Here is a 20,297-nt window from a genome sequence, read left to right on the forward strand (position 1 = left end):
CCCGGGGAGCTACAAGAACATAGGACACCTGGAGAGAGCTACCCCAGGGAACCTCAGTCCTGCCTGTCCAGGGCTCTGGGGAACCCTCTTTAGCCTCCTCAAGGGAGCTCCAACCCCACCTCTGCACTCAGGCAAGGACCAGACAAGCACCGGGGGCTGGTGCAGCCTCGTGCTCTGAACTCATGAGGGCTGAGACTGGGCAGGCCGCGTGCTGGCTGAGGCCCATGGTGCCAAGACACACTAGGCCAGGCAGGCTGGGTGAGGGCCCGGGGCTCTGGCCAGGGAAAGCAATCTGAGAGCACGCCCCGTGGTGCCTCCTGGCAAGGTTTAGGCCCACGAAGTGGAACCACTTTGGCCTCCAAGGGCCTCTGCGCCATGTCCTGCCTGGGCTCAGAGCTGGACCTGCTGTCACACTGCCCCGTCCTTATCACTGCTGCAAGACTGGAGGGCCAGGGATCTGCACGGTGGGGGCCCCTGGTGGACCCTGAACTGGAGAGGGCTGGATGAGGCTAAGGCCTCTGAGCCTCCACGGCTGGTAGGAAGCGTGCAATGGGCTGGTGGGGTGAACCCATCAGACACTCTTGCGAGGCACCTGTCTCCCCAAGTTGGGGCTCCTTCCCTGCTAGAGATGGATACCCCACACCAGGGGCTGGGAGATGGCCAGAGGTACAGGGGCTTCAGCAGGTGGTGGGGCCTAACCCATAGTCCCAGGATACAGGGAGAAGAACATAGAGAAAGGAAAGACAAGACCCAGCTCTCACCCTGATTATCCACCCCAGCCCGCAAGGCTGTGTTCTGGGGACGGCAATCTAGCTACCAGCTAGGGCCTGGGGGCAGACCCAGCATGCACACTGTAGCTGGCTCAGCTTGCACCCCTGGTGGTGGACCTAGGGCAGGGGCTTTCTCTGATGGTGGGAGTTCCTCAAATGGAGACTCAGGAACTGTAGGCCCAGCCCAGCTGCCTGCCATATGGCCTGGGCAAGCTCCCCCTCATCTCTTAAGCCTCAGATGTCACAGTTGCAATGCTGGCCCCAAAGCTAGCTGCCGAGTTTCTGGTATCTGTAAGGGGCTGATCCATCACTTATGATCAACCAGAGCCTAGTTTCAACACTTTATGGTCACTATGCTTGGGGTTCTTGTTAGTTGAGCAAGCCAAGCCTTCCCTAAGACCCTAGGGGCCTAGCCTGGCTAATCCCACCCCCATATACCCCACCTCCACCTCACCCCCCTCCCTAGACCCTTCGGGGGCCAGGCCACGCTTCTGCTCCACAAGCTCGCTGAGTGCTTCCATGGGAGACCCCGTGCCGCCTCATCCTTGGGGGTCTCAGCATCAAAGGTCTTCCTGGAGACTTCGGCAGCTTCTCGCCCCACTGTCTCGATGGTAACGCGCTTCGCACCTCCCAGTCTGAAGCTGTCCCCTAGACAGATCTGCAGATTGCTTCTCCTGTCTCCCAGCCCGGTGCAGTGAGTCCCCTCAGCTCTGCTCTTGCTCAGAGGCTCAGGTCTTACAAGGCCCCAGGCATCTCTGCAAATCTGACTCCCACCAGTCAGCCCGGTGTACGGGCTGAGGGGCTCCCTGGGTGGTGGCGAACATCTCAGCCCCAGCTCGGCTCATCTTTCTCGGACGAGGGCCCTCTCTGGTCAGCAGTGGGGAGCCCCAGGAAATGCAGCCTGCTTTCCAATCAGCTAATTTCAAAAGTCATGCTGCAGCCAGGCATGGTGGTGTATGTGTGTAATCCAAACACTTGGGAAGCTGAGGCAGGAGGATCACCTCAAGTTTGAGGCCAGCCTGGGCTACATAGTGAAGTCAAGGCCAGCCTGAACTACTGTACATAATGAGACCCTGTCTCAAAAACAAACAAACAAACAAACAAACAAAACCCATAGTGGTGTTACAGACTTGGCCGGACTTCAGAGGAGGGTGGGAGTCAGGTATAAATCATGCTCTGAGGTGGCAGCCCAGCTCCCGCCCGGATGTGCGGCTCAGGCAGTCCCCATGGCGCCTGCAGTCTTCCTCGCCTGAGCACCCTCGGGAAAGGCCTTGCGCACAGCTCTCTTGGCCGTGAGTGGGGAGTTTCTGCCTGTGTGTGGTTAGGGTTGTGACAGTGATTAAAACCTCCAGCAACTTGGCCTCTGTGTCTGGCGAGCATGGTGGTTATGACACCCACAGCCAGGGCTGGGCCCCTGAAGCGTGTGAAGGTTACCGTCCTTGGGCTAGGCTGGGAGGTGGGCACCAACTGTGCCTTCGTCCCTGCCTGTGCCTGGCCTGTGGCAGGGAAGGCCCACCTGACTCCCAGGCTCCTCCCACCCTGGCTGACCATCGGCAGCTCAGAGCCCACAGGTATGAGCCGGGAGGCATCCTTGACCTGAGCCTGCCCATACCAGGGATGCTACCCCAGAGAGCACACTCAGAGCCTGGGCACAGGCTGCCTGGCACTTCCTGCCCGCTTCTGCCAGCACCAAGTCTTGCCCTCGCCTCCCTGAGCCATCTCTCAAACCTACTCTCCCCTGCCCAGTCTCCTCCCTTGACTGTACCCTCCATCCTGCTTGGCAGACTGGCCAAGGACAAAGCCCAGGTTCCTTGGCTGGTCTTCCTCTCTAGCCTCATCCCTCACCCACTCGTTGGCAGAACAGCCAGACCGAGGCCATGGTCCCGACACTCTGTGCTTTCTACCTGCTGTTCCTGGCTGGGACCACCCGTCCAAGCCCTCACTCCTCCTGTGCTAGGCCTCTTGCGGAGGCGCCTTCTCCAGGAAGCCCTCTCTGACTGCCCCTTTCTGCGCGGCCAGAACCTCTCCACCTGGCTCAGCACTCTGGTTCTGGCCACTGTGCCCTGGGAGGTGAGACAGCGCTCGGTAAATCTGAGGAGTGAGCAGGAGCCTCGGCCTCCCTCTTGACTCTCAGAGCGAGTGCCACCGTGGCCCAGGGTTCTGACGTGCCCAGCAGCCAGCTCCTCTATGCTCCTGGATCCCAGGGTGGGTGGGGCAATCTTGGGGCCAGTGCCAAGGCAGATGGTAGTCTGCCTCAGGGAGCTGCTGGACGTAGGGAAACTAGATCCCTGGGTGCCCAGGCCCCTTGATGTGTCTAGAGCAGCCCTGGGTTACTGGTCGGCCTTCTGTGTCCACCTGGTCCCCCTTAGGCAGCGCTCTCTCCCATGCCTGACCCCCCTGCGGGGCCTGGCCTGGCTTCTCAGAGCCTCAAAGGCAGCATCCATCACGGCCTCAAGGCTTCCAGCCCAGAGTGTGACAGCCCCAGGGGGCTCCCAGGCCTAAGCCAAGCCAGAAGGCCCAAAGTGCTGCATCCTCAGAGCCACTTCCAGACAAAGAGCTCACTTCATCCATGGACAATAGCCCTCAGGGGACAGATACTGTCCGAGCCAGGCTTTGGGGGTATAGGAGGAAAGGCTCAGGGCGTGGGTCTCAGAGCAGGCCCTGGGGGCAGCAGGGAGCTGCCAGGCAGGCCACGCTGGCGTGGGGGATGACAGCCTCCAGCCTAGCCCATATTGCATCCTGTGCTGCCAGGACCTTTGGGACCTGCTCACCTTGCGTAAGGGCAGGGAGCAGCGTCCATTCAAGCTGCAGGCTCCTCCGTGCTGTGGACGCCTAGCTGGGAGGTTTTTTCTCACATCCCAGCAGGGAACTTGCCCACCACCCTGCTATACGCAGGAGGCACAGACAGGGCCCCAAACAGCCCTTCCTGCCCCAGCCACCACCACTGGTTAGGTGACACAAGGTCCTCGTACCCGTCTGCCTGACCCCCTGTATTCCTTGCCATATCTAAGGACAGGCCCAAAAGGAAGTACAGCCAACTGGTCTCCTTCCTGCCTACCTAGGAGTGAGGCACAGCCAGGAAACACAGCCCCAACCACCCTAGGTCCACAGACGACATATATGTATATTGGGCAGGCTGGCGACAGCACCACCTCGAGCGTCCTGCCCCTACCTGGTCACCCTCTGGCTTTCTTATCCTCAGGCCCATTCTGGGGCGAGGTCACTTCCAGCCACTCACTGACTCTCCTCCAACCTCCTGCTGGTGGCACTAGCCCTGTAAGTAGCCAGGACTCAGCCCAGAGACGGAGCCGGGGTGCTGGCATTGCACGAAAGTACACAGAGCTATGCAGAGCAATAGGCATCCACATGGCGTGGGACGCGGACGCTTTTACACGGTGACAGAGCAGGGGGTCCAGGAGCAGGGCTCCCGGGAGAGCACAGGAGCCAGGGCAGGGGGTGAAAGGTAGCACCCAAGGCAGGACGGAAGGCGAGCTGGGAGGGCCAGGGAGACTGGGTACTGGCAAGTGGGAGGCGAGGTGGCACAGGCAATGAATGTGGGGACCTCCCTGGTGGTTACACAGTGGCTGGTAGGACTGGGAGCCTCCTTGACTAGGGCAGGGACAGCCTTGCAGCTGTGGCTCGCTCGGACATCTGGCTCAGGGAGCTCCTGCTGGGCTCAGCACATCCCTCCACAGCAGCACCTTGCGGCCTCCCTTCCTGAGGCTGGGGGCCCATCAGCGCCCCCTGGTGCCTTGGAGATGGGGAGGGCAGGCTGCACTGATGCCGGAACCATGTAGACCAGGATCCACTCAGCCAGAAGCCAGCGCCTGGCTATGGCCTCCCACGGACGGGATTCTCCCACTGTTCCCGCCTTCCTGTCGACTGCTGCCCACCAGTGTCTCCTGTCCGGGTGAGCTCCGCCCTCTTTCCTTCCCTGAGTCTGAGTGACAATGAGGAATGCTTCCCCTCTGGTCCCAGGATGTTTCTGGGCAGCTAGGGCCTGCATTCCTCAGCACCCCCAGGGCTGCATCCGCAAGGGTCCATGTGTGCGCTGATAGCTAATTTCTGCCTCTCCTCTGGGCATCACTGTGTGACCTCCCGCATGTTTTTATTTATTCTTCCCTGGAAGGTCACAGGAAGCAGTCAGGCAGTCTCAGTAGGGTGTTTGTCTTGGCCCAGGAATTGAACCCACAAACCGGGGGCATTTCTACTGGGACAGGCAGACGGCTGACCCGGCCACAGCCGCCTCGATGCTAAGAGGAGGCAATGATCTGCCTCCATTTGGAAGGCAGTTCTGTGGGCACAGGACTCCAACCCCCTCCCCCCAGGCTGGGGCTACACTGTGTGACCCAGATGGAGTCACATCCTGCCCTTAGGGACCTTCAGTGTGTCCCAATCTGGCAGTAGGGGGAGCACAGCGTGTACATGGGGTATAGCAGGGGCTCTGTTCCACCCCTCATACAAGGGCTCCTCAAGGCCCATCATGTCTGTGCTGGCTAGAAAAACCCAGAGGTGGGCAAGAGAGGGACTTGGGGGAGGTGTGGTCTGTAAGCCCAGCTCAGCTGAGCTTAGCCTGGAGTCTCCAGGGTCCCTGGCTGGGCCTGAGGCCGGTGGCTGCCCCACGAGTTGGCATGGCCAAGTAGGCCTCAGGATGGGTGATCAAGTGGGTGTGGACACTCAGCTCTGGACCTTTTTCAGCATGAAGTGGGTGGGGCCCCGAGGACTGGCCTGTGGGCATGGCTACTTTCTGGCTAGAACTAGGGTTGCCGAGTGGGACCAACTGTGCTGGCCAGGACACCAAGGTGCCATCCAGATCCTGCTCAGACCCTACCAGGCTTTCCCATAGCTAGCGACTGACCAATCCCAGTCAGCCTAGGGCGAGAGCTAAGCAGCTCCCAGGGCTGGAAGCCTGGAGCTCCACAGTGACACAGAGCCCAGGGAGAAGACGTCTTTCTAAACCTCCCCGCCTGCCTAACATCCCGCCAAACAGGAGCTCCATCCCCGTCCTGCATCCCGACGGCTGAACCTATGAGGCCTGGCTCCTCCTGCCCGGTCTCCAGTGTGGAGTGTGGCTGTCAGTCCTGTGTCCTGATGGCAGGCTTGGGTCCACTCCCATGCTGACCACTACTGTGCTTCTCAGCAGGAGGAGGCATCCCAGCGTCTCAGTGGAAGGTCTGTGCTTACGGACACTGGGAGAAGCCGCCACGCCCCATCGTCTCCAGCCAAACCCTCTGCCATTGGAAACACTGATGATCACTTAGGTGACCGATGGTGCCCAAAACCGAGCAAAAAAAGAAAGCTTACCTGTGGCATGAAGACAGGGAGAGACGCATTCCTTGCGTAACTACTCCTTGAACCCCGTAGTTTAAGAAGAACAAAAAAGGGGCACGGTGAGCATGCTCAACCCTCCATCCCGCTCGGACACCTTGTTTGCCGGCTTTACCAGCACATGCAAATCCAAGCTCCTACGCCTCCATTTTCTTACGCGCAGGGGCTGCGCTGCCCATGCCACCCTGCGTGAGTCACCTTCCTGCAACACCGTGTCCTGCCCATTGCGCTGTGCTGACACTCGGAGGTGCTGCTGCTTCCTAAACAGGCAATTTTGCCCCAGATGCTGCCCTCTTCTGCAGCCACTGCCCCAGGCAGGGATGCCATGCTGCCACCCCCTACCCCCACCAGCTCATCTTCTTTCAGGCTTTCCTTCTTTATCCTCCTTTTGAAGAACACCCGAGTTCCCATCCCTGGACTCACTGGTTTGTCTAGCTCTTGTCCTGCGGTCTCAGAGAGGATGTGGGCCACGGGTTCGGACCTGGCGGTGCCCCCAACGTACTCCCAAAGCTCCTTAGCCTCTGCTGGGGGCTCTTGGGCTGGGCTGGAGGCCAATCAAGAAAGGCCTGCTCGCAATGTGTTTCCTCTGAAAACAACCGATGCTGAGTCCCCTCCAGAGCAGCACTTGGCCCTGCGATCATGGCTGTAAGTCATCCCAAGCCCAGCTTTGGGGACACAGCGGACTGCTCATCCAAGTGCTGAGCCAGCAAGTTTAGGTCTGCAAGAGGCCACTTCCTGGGGCTATTACCGTTCTGGGGCTCAGAATCTCTTTCTTTTTTTTTTTTTTTTTAAATTAAGGCTTCACAGGGCCGGGGATATAGCAGCACAGTGGCTGCCTGACAAGCACAGGGTCCTGAGTTAAATTCCTGGTACAAAAAAAAAAAAAAAATCAAGGCTTCAAAGGCATACAAACCGGACCGTTTCAGTCCTTCATGTAGTAATTCCAAGGCAGACTTCAGACCTGTCACAGGCAGGGGCCCAGACAGCTCAGAAGCCTCCCCTCACCACCCCTGGGACACAGGACAGAGTCAGGTGCAGCCAGCTCTGCTGGGCCTTAAGGGCAGAGGCCAATGTCCAGAGACAGCCGAGCCCACCCTGGATAGGGCGAGGGGCCTGAGGGCTGGAGTGTGGCGTGCAGTGGAGTGCATTGTGTGCTGTCTCTTCTGCTGCAGCGACCTCCCTGTGCAACCCAGTGCTCTATGGCCTGAGCTCCCCCTACCCAGAGAAGCCTGGGGGCTGCTTTAGGGGCTGGCCTGTTTTTCTGGGAACCTGCATAGCAGGGGAGGGAGGTGGGGAGCCAGGGCTGGAGAGAGCAGGGGCTGGGTCTATGACTGGTGCCAACATCAGGTGCTCTCTGCCTCCGGATGGGGGTTCCAGGTAAAAGAAACCAGGAGCTGAGCACCACTGCGGCTGCAGATCCTACACCTCCATGCTGCTTCACTCAGCTCTGGCCCCACCCAGACCTCCTTGTCCCACCTCTGTGGATCTGTGACAGCACCAGTGACCTAACCTACCCAGAGACTGTTAAGTCACCTACAACCAAAGCTGCAGAAGCTGGTGCCTGAGTGGATGGCTGTGTCTAAGGAGATGCAGGCCGATAACCAGGTCAGATGGAGAAGGGCAGAGAAAGCTCATCCCCCGCCCCCCGAGGATGGAGCCTGACTGCAGCCACCTGTCCCCGGAGGTCCGAGCTTAGCAGGTAACTGGCACCTGGTGGCTAGGAATCAAAGACCTGCACAGTGGGCTGTTCTGAAGCCCTAGAAGGCTTGAAGCAAGAACATGATTAGGCCATATCCCCCAATTTTCTCCTCTAGGCAAAGGGGACAAGTCCAGGCTCCTCTGTTACTGCTAGTAAAGCATTTTCTAACTGTTCTGTGCAGAAAGAGCCACAGCAGCGCCGAGGTTTGATCTAGCAGGTCCTGGATGTCACCCCTGCCAGGGAATAGGAAGTTAGGGCTCATCAGAAAGGAGCATGGCCAGTGACAATTGAAAGAGGGGCAGCTCAAGGACCCAAGAGCCATGGAAAGAATGCCAGAAGGTCAGCCTTGCTAGGGGGATGCTGTTTCCCCGGCAGAGCACTGGACCCGCGGGACGTGACTGCCATGCAGTGGGACGCCAAGGGTAGGCTGGGGACTCTGTACACTGCTTGGAGATGTGGGGGGTGCCGTACCGAGGCTGGGGGCCCGGCAGGACATGTCAGCCAAGACTAGCTGCTATGAGAAAGAATGTGAAGCCCTGGTCTAAACTCAACACCACTGCGACAGAGACAGCGACCACTACAGAGCATGAACATGCGCCAGGAGCTTCCAGCGGTTTTACATGGCTCAGCTTGACCCAAGCACAGACACGGAAGCAGCCAATCAGGGAAGTGCTTTCTGTCCAAGGGCACAGAGCTGCTGAGCGGGGCTGGAACCCACGCCAGTGCCTAATCAGGTGACAGCGTCCCAAGCTAGCTAGGCTTGCCTGAAGTGGACTCTGTTTTGGGACAGGACACGGAACATGGTGACGTCCCCATAACCAGTATGGGTGGAGAGATGCACAGAAAGAGGTGCCCGGATGGGACCTGAGGTGACTTTGGGCTGAGCTCCCAGATTCTAGGCTCGCCGTTCCTGATTGGAAGGCATCCCTGTTTCCTAGGACTGACCCTGCAGACCGGACACCGCTGAAATCTTATTGGTCACGTATAGGGGGGCAGATGCAAATCACAGAATCTGGGACCCGCTTCCTGCAGGTGCCTGGTACACAGCTGTCCCTCCTTCCCCATGCCAGGAGGGTCCTCTTCAGCAGTCCCCCCTGCTCTTTCCCTCACCTGGCTTCATAGCGTTCATGACCGCACGGCAGCTCCGCAGTACTGCCTCGTAGATGGCTTTTTGGTCCTCGGTGAACTTGCCGTTGGCGGGAAAGGAGCAGGTGATGTCCGAGGCGAAGCAGTAATACTCACCACCCATGTCAAACAGGCTGCAGGAAGATGGGACGTGAGGTGGGTGAAGTGCTCATGGGTACCACTGCCCCCCTTACTTCTCCTGTCCAGGGTGCAAGGGCAGCTTGCCTTGGTCTGGATGCAGCAGGGTGCTGAGGCCACCTTATTTTGAGATGCAACTAGTGGGGCAGTTCTACTCTAATGTTCTAGAGACACCCAGGGCCATCCAGGGAGAACTCCGTCCCCAGAAGAAAGGCAGTCCAGGGCTCAGCCTGAGAGGACAGGGCTACCTCCATGGCCTGGCTTCAGCAGGTTCACTTGTGGGGACTCACTCGAAAAGTGGGAGGGACAGACATGTCGCCAGGCTCCTGTGTGCCACCTTGCCTCCATGTGAGCAAGCCAACAGCTCCCCAGGCCTGCCCTGCATTCAGGGTAGTTGAAGCAACGCTCATAGGAGGGAGGAAAGGAAGAAGGAGTGGCAGAGGCCTGGGATGGACACAAGACACCTGCGTAGAGGACAGCGGAGGCTGAGCTGCACCACCAGCTTCCTGCAGGCTCGGTCCGGGGTGGGGGTGGGGGTCTGCATGGAAACTTGGCAGGCGGCAGTACCTGTGACCCTGATCCAGCTCAGGTGACCTCCCGCCTGACACTCTCCCTGTCCCCCACTGGGGTGGGATGGACCTGTCCTGCTAGGTCCTGAGGGAAAGGCAGGGAGGAAGTGTCAGAGGATGGTGTCTGATCAGCAGTGCTTTCATGGGGCTTCAGCCAGATAAGAGTGCTGCCTGACCCCCGACCTTGTCCGCCTGGCACCCCCTGACCACCAGGTGCCTGAGCAGGGCACAGAGGATGTGGAACATGAAGAGGATGTGCAGTAGGGGACAAGAAGAGAGGCCCAAGAGTTGGAAGCCACAGGCCAGGGGAGGAGGGATGGTGGTGCGACCAACGTCAGGCCTGCTGAGTCAGGAGGATGACAATGGAGCCACTCCCACCCCCTCACCGGACATCCATGACAACAGGGCCTGGAAGGAGCAGGCCCAGCCCTTCTGCACAGGGCCTTGGGGCCCTCTCTGGTCTGGGGCACATAAGCATCCTGCCCTGCTCCTGAGACAGGACATGTGAAGGGCTGTGCGTCCAAGCCCGGCTCCCTGGAGCACACAGAAGGGCCCCTGTGGCATGAGGTCACGCAAGTGGGTAAGAGCAGGCCCGGATGAAGGAGAGAGGGTTCACAGCTGTCCCTTCTCAGCACCTCCGGAGCTGCTGACAACAGGCACAGCTGGGGCCACCAGCCTACCCTGCCCCTTCATGGAGTCATGGCCAAGTCACTGCTGCTGAGAAAACTGGATAAGGGACATCAGTCTCGCGCCTCGCACAGGTCTTCAGGGCCGGGTAACTGCAGTGGCAGGCGTAGGCAGAGGTGGGAGCTATCCCTTCGTGCAGGCTGAGCCCAGCTTCTGTCTGGTGTCTGGCTGCATCCTGGGTTTCCCCCAGAGGCCCATCTGCAGTCCCATAAATCCTGGCAAGTCAGAGCCCAGGTCCCTGCTGTGGCTCCCTTTACAAGAGCTTCTCACCCAAATCCAGCTCTACTGGTAACCACAAACATTCCAGAAGCCGCCTGTGTGCTGCCTTTGGGGCCCACACTGTATGGGACAGAGCAGGGGGTGGGACCTGCCCTGAACCCTGAGCAAGGGGCAAGGAGTCAGGCCACATGGCTTCTCAGGCAGCACCAACTACTGCACAGAAGCCAATTTTTTTAATTTTTTAAAAATTTTTTGTCTGTTTGAGATAGGGTCTCACTATGCAGTTCAGGTTGGCCTTGAGCTCACTTTGTAGCCCAGGCTGGCCTTGAACTTGCAACAATCCTCCTGCCTCAGCCTCCCAAGTGCTGGGATTACAGGCGTGCGTTACCACGCCCGGCAGAAGCAGATTTTTTAAAGGAAAAGCTTGAATGCTCACGATCCCTGGGCACTTTGCTGGAATCCAAAGTCCTCAGCTGGGCACTTTTTAATCTCTTGTCTTTTCTGATTGCAAAACACCATAAACAGTGTCAACAGTGCACAAAGCACAGGTAATACCTCAGGTGATTCTCAGGGGGTAGAGCAGAGTTCCTGCTAGCATGACAGTGAACTTGGGGTTGGGTCAAAGTCTCAGGAGGGACCCTGCCTGGAGCAGACCCAGGAGTGCATGGGCCTCACTTGAGAGTGACCCACTCTGGCCTAGTCACACAGGGCAGTTAAACAGACACCCTGAGACAGGCCGCAGATGCAATGGCTGTTGGGACCAACAGCTGCCTGTAGGTTTACTCTTCTATGGGGCACCATGCAGCCCTCAAATGAACAGAAACCAACGCTCTGAACCCTGGTCCGGCAAAGCCTGGAGTTAGGAGGTGGGGTAAACACTTCAGAGCCCACAAGTGAGCTCTCTCGTCTGTCAGGACCTCAGTTTCCCCACTGGTGAAATGGGATCACTACCACTGCGAGTGTTTTCGTGTCCTCTGGGGACCAGCCTGTGGGCGGCAGCAGGGACGGAGCTCCATGGGGCTCTGGCCTAGTTTGCCCAGGAACACAGAACATTTTCATTTGGGTTCCCCGGAGTCAACAAAGAAAAATGGTTTGCGGTTTGTTGGTTTAGAGCATCCAAGAATGGCCTGGGCAGACGGGACAGAGCCAGGGGTGTGGGGGACACAGATTCCTTCGAGGTGCCACATCAGAGGGCGACCCGCATGCAGTCCTCCGGGGCACAGAGTTCTACTGAACTGTGCTGAGCTAAGAGAAAAACAGAAATTAAACTACTTAAAAACCAGGAAGCCCACAAGAGCACACCAAATGCCGGAATCATCGAGAACAGTCAAAAACAAGACTTCAGCGCAGACCACACTCTGAACCAAGTTCTCCAAATCCTCCTCCATAAAACAGAGAGTGCGTGGGATGGTGGGTACTTGGATTTCCTCAGCCAGTCTGGCTTTATCTTCTCGCTTTTAGAAGATTCAACTGTAATTTTTGTTTAAGACCATCCACTTTCTGGAGAGGGAAGTACACAGCTCCATCCTGCCTGGTGATGCTCGGGCACGGGGTTGGAGTCTATTTTTGTGTTCTCAGTTCCCTATCTTTTTCTTTTTCTGCCTTTTTTTTTTTTTTTAAATCCCCCAGAGTTTCTACAGATATAAGTGATTCAGATTCAAGCCATTCTGGAATCCAGGGATGAAAGCCATCTCTTTTATAAATCATCTCCTTCCTCCTCCTCCTCCTCCTCCGACCACTTTATTCTCCAAATGCAAAAAGACAATGGAGAATTCGGTCATACTTGGCTCAACTGAGAACGAAGGATCCCTCCTTCCCCTGGCTGCCTGGGGACACCCACCAGAGACACTACCATCGCTGGCTGAGCGAATCTGTATGATAATCTGAGACATCTGGGGAGAGATTACACATCTCCATGCAGCACGCTGGCGTCTCATTCTTCACATGTGTTTCTATGGCTGCATTTCTGGCCGGGATGAGAGGTTCTGTCTTCCGCTAGCTCTTTCTGGGCAGCTTCAAACCCGGGCTACCTGCCACTACTGGCCCACCCCAACCCTCCCTGGGCCCCACTGCAGGGACCAGCCACCCCGCAGGCAGGACTCCGAGGGAAAGACTGCAATGTTTACACAAAGGCCGGTTTGTACTCCGCTTGTGGCTTCATTTTCCTCTCCTGAGTGTGTAGCACAGCTCTTGGCTACTTCCCACCCAAGAGTCGTCTTACACACGCGTGTGTTCAGCACTGCAGGAGCGGCACAGACCTGCTATGTAGAGCTGTCCCAGTCTGTGTCCCAAGCTGGGCTAGAGGGTTTCTGAACAGGAGGAAGCTCTTGCTTCCTCTCAGACCTCAGCAGGAGATAGGAAGGAGGGTCCATGGGTTATTTTCCACGTGTCTGTCTGTTGCAGCAGGCAGGGAGGCCCTGTAGACACACAATGAGCGCCAGTCTCCTCTCATGGGCTGGCTGCCTGCTCTCAGCTCCTTGCCAGGCCTTCTAGGTACTGCCAGCCTCCAGGATGGCCAGCGGTGGCAAGATCTATCCTTTGGGGTCCTTGAGGCTTTCCAAAGTTGCAGGCTGACCCGCTCGGTGAGCCTCTCCTCCCAGCCTTCAGGACAGCTGCTCCCGCAGGGCCATGGCAGTCAGGAACAGCTCCCATGCGAGCAGCCCAGACCAGTAGCAGCTTCCTTTCCCCAGGCCCAGAACCAGCAATTCCTGTGCACACGGCCTCGTCTCTGCAGAGACTCAGTTATTGTGGTGAGACACAGACCACCAGTGTGGGACCAAGACCCCAGGAAGAGAACCATACCATGGTCTGCCTGGGGGTGGGGTCGGGCAGCCAGCTGCCCCCTTTAAAACACTGGGGGCCAGGGCCCGGCGTCAGAGCAGTGGCCACTGCGGGTCAGGGAGGCAGGCAGTCATGCGCAAAGCACATGCTTCATTTCACTTTTTTGGTGGCCAGTGTCTCATGATGTCTATCAGTACCCCAACTGTCTAGACTGGTGCTTCTTAGACTGCGGGTTGTGACGTCAGCTGAGTGGGTGTGACACGAAGCACGGACAAGCTAAACAGAGCAGAGGAAAAGCATGTGGGAGGGTGCCCGCTGATAGCCAGGGCACACCTACAACACGGAGTCCTGGGTGGAGCACCAAGGGTGCTTCTGAGACGTGACTCTGGAGACGATGGCCCAGATAGTAGCTGGCCAGGGCTGCGCCTTCCAGAGAGGTCTCTTGAGCTAAGACTGGTCTTGTCCTTAACAGTTTGAAATGCTCAAGACAGGGCTCCCTGGTGACAAGCAAGAGTCTCTCTGAGGAAACAGCAAGGTGGGGAGGGGATTTGGGTTGGGCCTGGAGGCGGGGAGCAGACCTGGGGTGACACTCGTCCTCTGAAACTAACCAAGGCACCAGCACCAGGTCAAGTAGAGCTTGGAGGCCCCTTTTCCTGGCCCCTTTGCCTATAGGCAAAAAACCCAGGCACAGACTTGCCCCTCTGGCGGGCCCCAGGGCCCAAGTGATTCCAAGGGGATCGCTGAAGCTGTGGGTGAACAGACACCCCAGCCAGCAGGGGCGAGGGCTTGGCATATCTGTGATAGAAACAGCCACGCAGAGGAGAGTTCTGGTGCCACCTGGGTCAGGGAATGTGACCCATGTGCATGTAGCAGGAGCACCAGCACATGCAGTCACATTCCTGGGTGTTTTCAGGTAGTGTCCTCAGATAAAGCCAGGAGGTCTTGCTTTCTTTCCTTATCTATCTATGCATCCATCCTTCCTTCCTTTCTTCCTTCCTTCCTTCTGAGACAGTGTCTTGCTTTGTAGGTCAGGCTGACCTTGAATTGACTATGTAGCCCAGGCTGGTTTCAATTCTCAGTGATCCTCCTGCTTCAGCCTCCCTAGTGCTGGGATTACAGGCATGTATCACCATGCCCTGCTCTGGTAGGCCTTATTTCTTTAGATAAAGAGAAGCTGGGTTTTGGTGACTGTAGTGGATTGACAACTGGTGGTCAACTTGTAACACCCAGCTGAACTGAACCAGCATGGTGCTGGGTGTTGGGGGCCCACTTGGGCCCTGGGTGGGTAGTGGTGGGCTGTATTGCCTGTGGGAAGTGGGCCTGCACCCCAGCTAGGGAGAAGAGGCCTGTTCCAGCCCGTTTTTATGTTGCCTACAACATAAAAACAAGAACTGGAGAGGAAGAAGATAAGCTGTTGGAAGCTGCAGGGAGCTGTTGGATTTCCTGGAGGAGCTTGTCACGCTGGCTTTCCTGATGGAAGCCTGGCTGTTCTCATCATCGGAGGTGCTTGGGACCTCACTGTCGCTGAGGAGGGATGTGGTACTTTTCGGGGGAGCTCTGGTTCTTACTTTGAGGGTGGCTTCCTGGCTCCAATGCAGATCCTTCATCCTGCTGGCACAGACTTACTAGCTTCCACCACTGACCTTTGGGTCCTCCCAGTGCAGATCCATGAAACAGCCCTGCATGAGACATTGTTGTGGGCTCTGGGCCTCCAGTTGGATTCATGGGGGGCATTGTCATGGGCTCTAGGTCTTCAGCTGGACTCATGCAGGATACTGCCATGGGATCCAGGCCCTCAACTTGAGTCTTTTGGTCTTCAGTGTGTAGACGGATTTCCTGCCCTCTTTGTATGTAACTCTTTGGGTGACTATTATAAAATAATTCTATACACTATGTGTCCTGTATTAAATTGCTCCCCCTTGTAAAACCCCAAACTACAACAGTGACCATGAGAATTGTCCCCACATTTGCCAGTCAGTTAGGGCTTCGGGTTGGCTGTCACCAAGGCAAGGAGATAGAGAGTGCCCTAGGCAGTGGTGTGACCCTACAGCAAGCCTGCCACAGTGGGCCGCCTATTTCATTAAAAGCTCTAAGAGGTTCACCATCACAGCCCTTGTCCATAGCATGGGAAGAGGAGAGGACATCAGCAAACTGCTGACTGTGGGGCTGGAACAGGCCTCTTCTCCCTAGCTGGGGTGCAGGCCCACTTCCCACAGGCAATACAGCCCACCACTACCCACCCAGAGAAAGGCCCGGCCCAGGTCCTGAGACAACACTGCCCTCTTCTGGCCAAGGCTGGAAGACCCGGCTCAGCAGGAACCAGCCACATTCTGCCTACCTTGGGCAATCCAGGCCAGGGGCATGTTGGACCTGTGCTGTAGAAGGCTCAGAAGGAGGCCACAGTTTCCAGTCTTGCTACCTGATCTGGTGGTGGGGGAGGCAGGAGGCGGCAGGTGAGGATACCTATCCCATTTGCTTTTCATATCAGAGCCTACTGCAGGTATATCTTGGACCTCTCTGCACCTCTGCCCTGTGGACTGAGCCCATCCAGAGGTCAGGGAAGGTGGGGAGCTGCAAGGCTCACGCCTGGAGTCCTGCACAAGAGCGGCCCAGGTGCAGTTTGCTGGGCCTTACAGCCTCCATTTGCCTGGGGGCTCTGGTGTCCACAGCCCAAGCTGACCATGGGAGGACAAGGCAGAGCATAGGGGATCGCTAGATAACCACGCGGGGCTGGAAGTCCTAGCCACAGTGTGCGCACGCCCGCCTGACCAGGGCAGGATGCAGCAGGAACTCTTATTTAGACGGACCTCTGGTGACCCTGTCAGACACCAACCAGCCTTTGTGCGAACATGTGGAAAGCGTTAATTAGCATACTTTTGTAACTCCGCTTTAGAAGTTTGCTTGCTTGCTTTATAAAGGAAAACAAAAGCAACTGACGGCTCTCTAGGACACTGACCTGCTGGCGGGGTTCATGGGGAACCCCAGGGGCACAGCCAGAAAGGGTCTGGGAGCCACAGAAAAACCCCAGAGACTTCACAGCCTTCACACAGTCTCACGGCTCTGGACCAAGTCAAGCCATACCACATTCCTGTTCCTCCCCTGGATCCCGGCAGAGCAGTTAGGGTGGGACCTGTCCTTGAGAAACTGGGATGGGCCCAGGTGCCACTGGCTTGGGGAAAGGAATCGCCTTTGAATGCTCTTCTTAATTTCTGGCTGACAAGCCTGACCTGCAGTATGATCTAGCGTGTCCAATTTACAGGCCCTGGTGGGTGAGGACTGTGTCCTGGGGAGGCTGACAATGGTCCACAGAGGCTGACAGTGGCCCACGGTGGCCCTGGATGGGCTCCAGGGAAGCTCCTGCTACTCTGAGGGCAAAGAGGTAGGAGTGGAGTGGTCAGCCCCAAGCCCCGCCTGGCACATGCGCCAGTGGATGACGTTGGTGCTGAAAACACAGAGCTGGAAGGTCATGTAACTCAGGAGCTGGGAGTGAATAAACCAGGCCTGCCATGGGCTGGCAAGTGGGCTTGGGGGCCAGGAACAGAGAGAATGAGGCCTCGGCCTGCTTGGCTCTGGTGGGAATAAGTGTTGCCACAGCTCTTGCCATTCGAGGGCCCACACTGTGCCAGGCCCCATGAGTGGCACTTCGCACTCATCATCCCTGAATCTCTCCAGAGCTGGGTGGTGTATTACTGAGTAATGGATGGGAAAACCAAGGCTCAGAGGAGCAGCTGATCAGCCAGGGACAGGGAGGCAAGGACGTGATCTGGAGCCGCTCTCAGCTCACGATCATGCAGCATGGCCTCCCTCCCTCAGTCTCCGTGTGTGTGTGTGTGTGTGTGTGTGTGTGTGTGTGTGTGTTGGTGCGCACACGTGCACAAGCGGTGAGGTGTGTGGGGATGCTCACACCTGACTATGGAGGCAGAGACAGAAAGAACCGGCTTCTCCTCACCATTCCTTTTCATCTCTCAGGTAGTTTTACTCAATCTCAATGTCAAAGACCGGGACCCAGAGCGCCCAGCTGTGACCGGTGCCCACTCAGCTTTGGGAAAAACTCTGCGCTACATTTGCCTTCTGGTTTCATACCTTGTGATGAAGTGCTGTGGCTTTTATGTTGGGATAACAGAGTGATTTATTATTTACCGAACGCAGTAGGCGCTCGGCAGATCAATTTCAATAAAACAATGGATTATAAATGCCGCCGGCAATCTGGCAGTGGCAGTAATCAACAAAACATGTTGTTCTAAATGCTGCATAATAAATTGACTATAATAAACTCATAATTATTCTACTGGCTACATTTCAAAGTTAGCACTAGAAAAACAAAATCACTAATTTGAGCTTGGCATGAACATCCGTGGGCTTTCCAGGATTGCTCCTGTCTACAGCTGCACCAGGAGACGCAGGTGCCACGTGCTCCCCACAATCACGGCCACAGCAGCCAGGCCGAGGGAAGGTCTGGTATTTCGAGCACCCTGCCCTGCACCCTGCCCTCTGGCTTCTCAAGGGGTAAAGACACCCTTTGGGCAGATGAAAGGGGGGAGGCAGCTGCTTCCCCTGCGGTGAGCTGGGCTCAAAGAAGAGAGAAACACATGGCCATTTGGCTGTGGCGGGGCTCTCCAGCCACCCAGGCCACCCCAGGACAGCGGGGACCTGCTGGTAGGGGGGCCTCAGCCCTGGGACTGGGCTCCGGTGTGCTGTCTTCCTGGCCCAGCCAGAATGGGCCATCGGGTGAAAGAGCAGAAGGTGAGAGTCTCTGAGGAGACTAGGTGGTCTCCCCGGGGCCACCCGTGGTGCAGGTAGTGGTTCCATCCTCTCCTTTCCTGGTCTCCAGCTAAGCTAAGTGTGAGGCAGCCAGATCTCTCCCCAGCCCGTGTCCTCATGCCTGAGCCTGGCACACTCCCATGTCCCGCTTACTCTGCCACACACTAGGGTGCTGCGGTGTGAGGTCAGGGTGAGCGATGGCTGAGAAAATCACAGACACATGGGGAGGGCCTGTGAGGGTCCCCACATGCCTTTGGCCCCAGCCTTCCGGGTGGGTGGTTGAGCTCTGCTCTGCCTGCCTGTGAGGCCCCCTGACTGGAGGCACAGCCCTGCAGGCGAGGCACTAGCTTGCAATTCCTGGGGCTTAGTGCAGCCTACACGTCACACAGGTTCTGTGGAGCTGGTGTGGCCAGGCAAGCCGGGAGATGGATGCTGAGGCCTTGCCTGTGGTCAGGCGGGTGGCAGTGGGCAGCAGCGCTAGTGGGCTGCCTCAAGGGTCACCCTGTAGGTTCCCAGCATCCCTGACCTGCCAGCCAGGGTTTCGTGGAGAGGCCTCAGAGGGGCACCCGTCCTCCTCACACACCCCTTCTGCCACTCTGCGTGCAGTCCTGAGAGGTGCAGATGATCTCAGCTCGCAGATGGGTACACTGAGGCTCAGAGAAGAAAGGGGCTTTTCTTCCAGAAGGCTGAGCAGGGCGCCTGATCCAAAGCCAGATCACCATGTCCAGCAGCTGACCCTGGTTTAGCAGACTGGGGCCAGTCACAGAGCTGGGGGCCCCGTGGCAGGGGGGACCCTGGGACTGTGTGGGTTCCCACACACACTTGGCAGGGACAGCTCCGAATGCGGTGTCTCTCTGCGCAGCTGCTCATCTGTTGGTCTGTGCATGCGTGCTCACACCTCCCATGGATGAGGGCCGGGGAGCGCGGCACAGGCTCCTACTGCTCCCTGTGGGAGAGCCGAGGCCCACAGGAGTGGCCAGGGCCAGGCAGGAGACCAGCCATCACTGCAACTCCAGCCTTGGGCGTGAGTGCACGATGCTGGCTGAGGAGGAAGCTGACAGCCACCTGGGCTGAGCTCACGCTGTCCGAGCGCTAAGCCCTGAAGGAGCCGCATTCAAGTGTATCTGCAATGGATGGAAGGGTGCCAAAGAACCAAGAGGGCCAGGAGCCCCTTCTGCTAGTCAGAGGAGCCCACAGAGGTTGCGGCTGAGCCCCAGGCCTTGACATCTGGGTGGCTCTTGCAAGCTCAGTGCTGACTGGACGGGTCCTGGCAGATGTCTGGGCGGCAGAGAGGATGGTGGGAGCATCACGTAACTCAGTAGGGGTCTCACCCGTGGGTGTCCACAGACCCTTGCCCATGTGCTTTGCATAGGAAGCCCCAGGGCACCCTGTCGTCTCTCCCTACTCTCATGGTGCTTCCTTGCAGGTTACAGGCCACTGGCCAGAAGAGGGTGCTGTGTAGGTCTAAGGCGTTCAGTGTGGTCGGCTCTCTCAGGACAGGGACACCGAGGCTCCTGCTCCACCCTGACACTAAGAGTCTAACCTAGGAGGTGCTGTTCCCGCCCAGAACTGGGGCTGGGGTGGCCTCACTTACCACATGTCTCCATCCTGGATCGTACGATCGTTGGGGGCCCCAGCATGTCCGTAGTGCAGCACCGCGGCATTCTCACCACTGAGAAGAGCCAGGAGGGTGGTCAGAAGCGCAGCCCTACCCAGAGGGGCCCGGGAGGCTGAGCCGGCTCCCCTGCCCATGGACAATACCACCTACCCTGCAACAGAGGCGAACGGGAGGCTGGACCAGGCCCACAGCCTGGCACACAGCCGGTGCCGTCCCTCGGTTCACACAAGTGCCGCCTGGAGGGCTTCCCGGCTCAGGGTGCAGCTCAGGCAGCTGCCCTCTGTGCTGGGGATGTGGGCGGCACATGTAAAGGACAGAGGTGGGGAGCAGTAGTTCATGGGACCGGGGAAGGGACCGGGAATCCCCTTTTCCCAGTTGTAAAAGGGAGAGGGGCCTGGCTAGGGCTGTGAAGACAGGAAGTTCACAGCTCCTCGCTTCTCTGCTACCAAGCGCTTCCCTAATGAGCAACGCCTTTCAGAAAAAAGGACTTTTAAGTCTGTCCAAAGGCGGGGGGAGCACCCCACCTGTGTGTAATATTTATGGCCCCATTCGGGAGCCTCAGGAATCATAAAAGTAGAAATAATGATTTTTCTTTCTATCCA

At 57.6% G+C, this 20,297-nt stretch overlaps 1 protein-coding gene across 2 annotated transcripts in view; it reads right to left on the minus strand.

Moving 5' to 3' along the window:
* Window positions 1-20,297, minus strand: part of Pepd (peptidase D) — a 129,424-nt gene that overhangs the window by 5,026 nt on the left and 104,101 nt on the right. For both annotated transcript variants that reach the window (XM_013522478.1, XM_013522477.1), the window contains 2 exons: window positions 19,672-19,749; window positions 8,908-9,056 (listed from right to left, as the gene is read on the minus strand). In XM_013522478.1, the coding sequence (XP_013377932.1) occupies window positions 8,908-9,056; window positions 19,672-19,749 (227 nt within the window). The remainder of the gene's footprint in view (window positions 1-8,907; window positions 9,057-19,671; window positions 19,750-20,297) is intronic.

Source organism: Chinchilla lanigera, unplaced genomic scaffold (assembly GCF_000276665.1).
Source record: "Chinchilla lanigera isolate Chin_1 unplaced genomic scaffold, ChiLan1.0 scaffold00067, whole genome shotgun sequence".
In the NCBI taxonomy this organism is placed as follows: Eukaryota; Metazoa; Chordata; class Mammalia; order Rodentia; family Chinchillidae; genus Chinchilla; species Chinchilla lanigera.